At 49.3% G+C, this 6,980-nt stretch overlaps 1 protein-coding gene across 1 annotated transcript in view; it reads right to left on the bottom strand.

The window, feature by feature from the left end:
- Positions 1-1,767: 1,767 nt before the first annotated feature.
- Positions 1,768-6,980, bottom strand: part of LOC104272369 (dimethylaniline monooxygenase [N-oxide-forming] 3-like) — a 5,993-nt gene continuing 780 nt past the window's right edge. Inside the window, 7 exon segments of the mRNA XM_009867345.1 lie at positions 1,768-2,107; positions 2,769-2,841; positions 3,296-3,654; positions 3,777-3,976; positions 4,118-4,260; positions 5,110-5,272; positions 5,582-5,770. Coding sequence (XP_009865647.1) covers positions 1,768-2,107; positions 2,769-2,841; positions 3,296-3,654; positions 3,777-3,976; positions 4,118-4,260; positions 5,110-5,272; positions 5,582-5,770 — 1,467 coding nt within the window.

The raw sequence follows: 6,980 nt of genomic DNA, 5'->3' as shown, positions 1-6,980 counted from the left end.
AAAGAGAAGCACTGACACAGGCCACCACCTCACATCTCATAAGGATGAGGTCATTCAACCCATTTTGCAGATGTAAGCCAGCCCCAGAGAGCCTTTGTGGCACTTGGCTCTCTTCCATTTATTGACCACACCTAGGGAAGGGGGGCTGCCCTGCCAACACCCCACAAACCCCCTTCATTCATTCCCTGACATCACCACTCATCCTGCTGGCACCCAGACACCTCCCCAGTGCATCCCACAGCTCCAAGTGCTGACGGCTGTCTCTTCGCCCTGCTGCCCTTTCTTTTACATAACCAAGTACTTTGGCTTCCAAGATGTAAGAGCTTCCAGCCCCCATTGCATTCAGCCTGGGTTCTGACAGTGCCCCACAAGCTCAGCACAACGTAAGCAGTGACATCTCCCACCACTGTGGTCTGTGTCCCAGCTGGTGGACAAGGCAGCTGTCATCAGCTAGAAAGAAAAATCACAGCAATACACCACGCACAGCTTGTTAATTACAGAAGAATTTAAAAAAAAAAACCAACACCAAAACCAAAAAACAGCTCAGATGATGTCACTATGTTTTTATTCGTGTTTGAGATAGACAGTATGTCTGATCTGGTGTTTTGATTTGGACCACAAGTGTAGGAAGGGATCTATTCCCACCACGAGTACACATCATTTGGACTAGAAGTTATAAGAACCCCTTCATCTCTTAGTAGGAAGAAACGTGTTAGCAAAGCACTCAGGCAGAGGCACTGAAGAAGGAACAGCACGCATCTTGTAGCCTCCCTTCCAGGCCTAGAGCTCACAGTAATGATATTTTTGCATATATGTGGTACCTTTTATAAAACCATGGAGCATTTTGCAACGTTAGTAAGTTAGTGCTGTATGGAGGAGAAAAACTGAGATGCCACGAGCTGCCCCATGGGCAGAGCACCTCCTGGGGAGCACCACAATTATGCCACAGGCTGCTTCCAGCCCTGCCAGATGGATGCAAAGAAAAAGCCCTCAACATGCAGGAACATCAAGAGTTCAGCAGCTCACCAGCATCAGTCCAGCTCCTTCCCACTTGCTCAGATGAAGGGTGAACCTTGGAGGCTTCGCTGCCCCCAAGGTGAGCAATTGGACAGGTGGCACGTCCCCGTCACCCTTGGACAAACCTTGGGAGTGGCCAGAAAGGAGCAAGCTGAGGTGCAGGCAGCCCATCCAAACTGTCACTGTGGGGCCAGAGTATTCCTCTCAATACCAGCATGTTCCTCATAACATTGTAATCTCTTTTTTTTTTTTTTTTATTTAGGCATCTTTCCCCACTGGAGAAAAACATGGATGTTTTTCTTTACTTGTTATGAAAATTATTTTTCAAAAAGGCCAATTCAGGCAAGCTTGTTTTAAGCCAGGCTACAAGCTCTACACTAAAACTTATCTCGAACAAACCAAACACATTGACTCCAGTTTTCCACCAGAAAGAGGCAGTAGACAGGGAGATTTAAAGATATGTAGCAATACACTGCTACTTGAGCACATTTAGAGGGATAAAATAAGCAGCATTACTTATGGGTTTTTTTTTCTTTCATAGCCTCAGCTCAGAAATCTCCCAAATTTACTAGGCATGGAAATTGCATCTGATTTACTGATGACATTTTTGGGGACCTCTTTATGAATTATTTCTGAGGTAGTGCAGGGCAGCAGCACACATTGTTCAGTGGGAGAAAGCATCCTGTAACATGCACACCGCTCGGTGCTCCTACGTCTCTCCCTGTCCTCACCACATCCCCCCGTGATCTCCTAGCAGTAAAGGGCGGTGAGGAGGAGGAGGAGTGGGAGGAAGAGCATCCCCAGCACAGCCAGGAAGGGGAAGGGGGTGGGAGCAGCAGGGGTGACACGCGTCTGCGTGGCCCGCAGCGTTCGGTCCCACTGGGTGAGGATGGCCTTTCTGGCCCCGCTCCACTTCCCTGGGCCCGTCAGCCGAAACTGGTACGGGGTGCAGGGCCCAAAGAAGAGCTCCAGGGCCAGTCGGGGGTCTGTCAGCAGAAGTTTCAGCATGTTGGGCTTCACGCCGATGGCCGAGGCCAGCTCGTCCATGTAGGTGATATAATCTGTCTGCAGAGTGGTGCTGCTCCTGTACCTTCAAGGGAGAGGAAAAGAGGAGTTGTTTTAGGTTTTCTCCTTATGTTTATTTATTTATTTTATGTCTTCTTCATTAAGCGCAGTGAAGGCAGAGTCTGGCCTCTGTTCTGCCCCACAGAAGCCAGGGAACAGAGCTGGCTGGTGGCCACAGCTCCAGGGGCCATGTATCTCATTGTTGCTGTAAGTGGAGGAATCTGTCTCACAAGAAAACACTGTGTTTTGAAACATCCTACAATGCAACGGTTTCTAAAACCAAAAGAAAACATTCCTTGGGCCAGGTTCAGCTTTCACTGGTTGCATTCATATTTTTAAATTATTGCTTCAGTACAATACCAAATACACTGAGAGAGGGGGAAAGCAAGGCGCTTACATAAACTTCATAAAACAAAAAAAGTGTCACTTTGAAGAATAATGATGGAAATGTTCTATTTCTGCTGGGGCCTTTGCCCTGATTAGGTGTGAATGAGAAGTGCTTTTTCAGGCTGATAGCGCTCAGCAATGGGAAATGAGCATTTTCAGACAGGAAATCTTTCTTCACAGATTTCCCACCCAAATTTGCCTGATTCAGGCCTCTGCAGTGCCTGTATCCAGCCTGCTTGGGGCTGAGACTACGGCAGGGCTCTTCTGCCAGCAAAGGGAGCCCCATGAGCTGCACTTACCATTTGAGCTTCTTCCCCATCTTCTCATCAATGTCATCCATCATCTCACTGACTGGGGGGAGCGGGCACTGTCCTGGAAAGAGCAGAAGAGCATTAGCAAAGGGAAGGGATGCCCAGGAGATCCCTCCTGCAGCAGATGGGGTGTGCAAGGATCAGCTGAGCCCTTGGGTACCTCTCTTCCCTTTGGTGTCGAGAACTGCACTGAGGTCAATTTGGGTGTTGAGGATGTGACAACACTGGCTCCCCTGTCCTTAAAGGTGTGCAGTGACGCCCAAGAGGCTCTTCAACCCCACCACAGGGATCTCACAGATATCTGCACTGGGCTGAAAAGTGATCTGCTCCCACAGTGAAAAGCAACCCCACCACATGGAGAACCCATTATTGGTATTTCTGGCCAAACCCTGTTGTGCTCCTCAGCGCTCAGGCATTGCCCTGATTTTTAGTTTGAGCCTGCCCATTGGTGGTGGGAAATGCTACTTCTCATTAACAGAAAAAGACCATTGCCCAGCACATGTCTATCCACCTACCCAGGAACACCTTGATTGCCCAGCGACACTGGAGGTCTGCTGTTGGGATGATGGGTCCGAGGGACTGGACCAACCCAATGACTGCCATGGTTGGCTTCTCAAGCTGAGGAGGGAGGATGCCTTTGTAGAGTGTGACCTGATTGTCCCTGCTTTTGATGATGGAATCATCCTCCATGAAAGGGTAGGAGTAACGGTAACCAGTGGCGAAGACTACTGCATCAACGTCCTCCTGCACAGTCCCATCTTGGAACAAGACAGACGTTTCTCTGAATTCCTTCACGTTAGGCTTCATCACCACCACACCGCAGGCGATGCGGCTTGGGAGGTCATCGTTGAACACCGGCTCTTTGCGGGAAGTTCTGCGAGGGCAAAGGTGATGGGACTGTCAGAGGTGACTCCTACTGGCCTAGGATAGACAATTCCAGCCCCATCCAGAACCAGCACCCTTAGGAAGTTTGGGGTTGGATCACCCCACATGTACCTGTCCAGTGGCATGAGACCAAAGTTCTCATGTTTGAAGAACCGGTTCATGCCTCTCACATACAGCCAGTCACTGAGCGCTGTGGGGAGGATGTTCCCCAGCCAGGTGCGGAAACGAGTGATGACCAGCATGTCCCAGGGGTAGCCATTGTCCCAGACGCGGCTCATCACCCAGGACCCGCTTCGGGAGCTCAGATAGACCTGGGGGGACAGCCAGGTAGGGGTGAGATGCCACCGTGATGGCTGCAAGCCCCTGGGGCTGTCTCACCGAGGCAGTGGCATGTACTTGAGAAGATGGGGACACTCCACCTTCCCCAGTGACTCTGGGGTAGCTCTCTGTACCTGTGATGCCACGGTGCTGAGCTCCACGGCAATGTCACAGCCAGAGTTGCCCAAGCCTACCACCAGCACCTTCTTCCCTCTGAACTTCTCTGGCTCCTTGTACTCTCGGCTGTGGAAATAGCAGCCTTTAAATTTCTGTATTCCTGGGGAGGAGAACAGAAAGAGTCAGAATACCCCAAAGGAATGAAAAAGAGAGGCTGTGCTGGAATCTCTTCTTCCTGCAGACACTGCTGGGGCATCCATCTGAGTGTTTCTCACAGGTCTGAGGTGTCTCCTGGGATGCTGCAAATCCATAGACAGATGAAATCTCCCTGGCTTCATTCAGTATTTAAACAGAAAGAGCATCCAAGCATAGGATACCTTCACATGGTATTTCTGTACCCCAAAAAGCTACCACTGCAAACCTAATATCAACACGCCATTCCCTCAGTGTGGCTTTACACCCTTGCAGGAGTGAGCCACTGGGAAGCAGCTTTCATTTATGAACACGATGGTAAAAGGAGCTCAAGGGAGTATTCCTGACCAGCTGGTGCCTCAAGCCCATCTTACCCAAACAGACCCTCAGCACCAAATATTTTTTCCCAGAGAGAAAGTTTTTCCCAGTAATATCCCTCTGCACAGAGAGGGAAATGCTGTCAAGTAACATGCACCATGTTTATACTAGAAAACATGGGAAAATTCCCCCCATCAGTATTTAACAAAATCCCTTTCTAAAAAATCTTCTATTAAAGAAAACAGCTTGAAATATTTTTATTTTCTGGAAAGATTAGCATTATCTCTGCTTTGATACATTTTGGATACTGAGCCTCTTTTATTAAAAAAAAATCCAGGTTTTGATTTTGTGAACAGACTCCCACTCCCAAAAATATTGCTGCTCTTTTAATGTTGAAAAGGCTTCCCCCTCCCCTCCCAAGGAAGACCATTGTGATGGAATGATAGAAGGTAACTGCCCAGCTTCATCCCAGTGGACAAATTCCGTATGTGCAGCTTACCTGGGAAGTCGTTGAGGGGGAGGTTTGGGTAGACATGATGCCCAGAGCAAATCATAACAGCATCAAAAACCGCTGTCTCCTCCTTCCCATCTCTCTGGGTCACCACCTCCCATTGTCCTGTCTCAGCAAAGTCGGGGCGTTTTTTAACTTTGGTGACCAGGGTCTTAAAAGAAATAAAGGAAGAGATCAGTAGGTGTTTGTGGAGCAGACCAAGAGGTTTAGGGTGTCAGTGGGTTTCAGAGGTCCTGGGGAGCCCAAGGGATGTTTGCCCCTGCAATTTCAGCTCTAGGGAATGCACAGAAAATGGAGTTAATGGGACGTGCTTTAAAAAAAAAACACACATTTTTTTCCCCCCTGGAATACTTTCTCCCAGGACTTTCCCTGTGGCAAAAAACCCCAGCCACTGAGGAGAGGTCTCTCCTGTCCAGGTCTCCATGCTCCTCACTGCCAATCTCCACTCCAGGCTTTTTACCTTGAATCGTATGTGCCGGAGGAGGTGGAAGTGCTCGGCATACTTGCAGATGTAGTGCTGGAGCCTGGTGTTGTGCATGTAGTTGGGATGGTCATCAGGGAAGGGGAAGTCGGAGTAACACATCATCTCTTTGCAGGAGTTGGTGAAGACGGTGTGGTAGATGCTGGCTCTGCCTTCCTCTGCCTGGTCCTGGAGGGAGAGGAGCAGGGTTTTGTCCCATTGCGGCAGGGCCATGACCCCCATCTGTCCTGAAGCCCTGCACCAGCTCCTCCAGTTACCATCACCCCCTGGCCTTCATCTCCAGGCTGGAGTCAGAGAAAACCAGCGAAGCCATCAAGTGCAATCATCAATTAAACTTTTGTGAGCACAGAAGTGTCCTCACAGGCTGGGAGGAAGGTTCACATTGCCCAAGGTGTTCAGGAGCCAGTTACGTGCACATCTGTCAGGGAAAGTGTAAACCTCAGGAGAAGGGAAAACTGTGGAAAGACCATGCCAGAGCCTTTCCACTGCGCATTCAGAAAACCCAACACGTCAGGTGTGACACAGCTACACTCAGGCACATGAACACATGAAAAGTACTACAGAAGACAAGTAACATGGGACCTCCCAGGATCCAGATTCCTCCTGGTCTGCTTGTTAACCTTCTAAAACCCCATGGGCACTCCTGGACATTGCTCCTTTGTTTGCGTGGTCCTGGAGATTGCACAAGCAAAGGCAGAAGACTGCCCGGGCACATTTGCTTTGGTGCAGCGGCTCAACTGCCCAGGCTTTATGCAACCTGAGAGCAGGTCTGGCCGGGGACATGGGCAGAGGATTGTGCTTACTGCCAGCAGTGAATGCCTGTGCCAGCTGGCCAGTGTCCCGCTGGTGTTAGAAGGTCAGGACATGGAGGATCTGCTGAAATCCCCAAGACCACCACACGTGCTGTGGGGACGGGGCTGGCCTGGTCCAGTTCTGCCCAAAATGGCCAGTTCTGCCCAAAATAGACAGCTTCACGCAGGGGGGCGCCTGCTATGTCTGCCTTGACATTTGGCCCTTAACAGCACAAAACACAGGTAATACATTTCCCTTTCCCAATGGTTGCAATGCCAACAGAGAACTGGGGAAAGTGCAATGAAGTTTCTGCACTGGAAAAATCATATTTGGGTTGGCCAGATGATTACCAACTTCAAATAAAAGAAAAAAACCCAAACAAGGAGCTGGAGCATTTTTTATTTTTGCTCTCAGTAGTGATATTCTGTTCTGGAAATTCCCCATCATACATATAAAAAAGTATTGCCAAACTTTCCAGAGGAATTTGTGGAGCCTTCCTCATAAAAGACAGAAAACATGTTGTCCATCATTTGAGATTTGTTTCGAATCCCCCAGAACAAACTTTCTGCTCTCCTGCTCTGCCCTG

The sequence above is a fragment of the Apaloderma vittatum genome, unplaced genomic scaffold (assembly GCF_000703405.1).
Source record: "Apaloderma vittatum isolate BGI_N311 unplaced genomic scaffold, ASM70340v1 scaffold384, whole genome shotgun sequence".
In the NCBI taxonomy this organism is placed as follows: domain Eukaryota; kingdom Metazoa; phylum Chordata; class Aves; order Trogoniformes; family Trogonidae; genus Apaloderma; species Apaloderma vittatum.
This window is presented reverse-complemented; position numbering and strand designations above follow the sequence as displayed.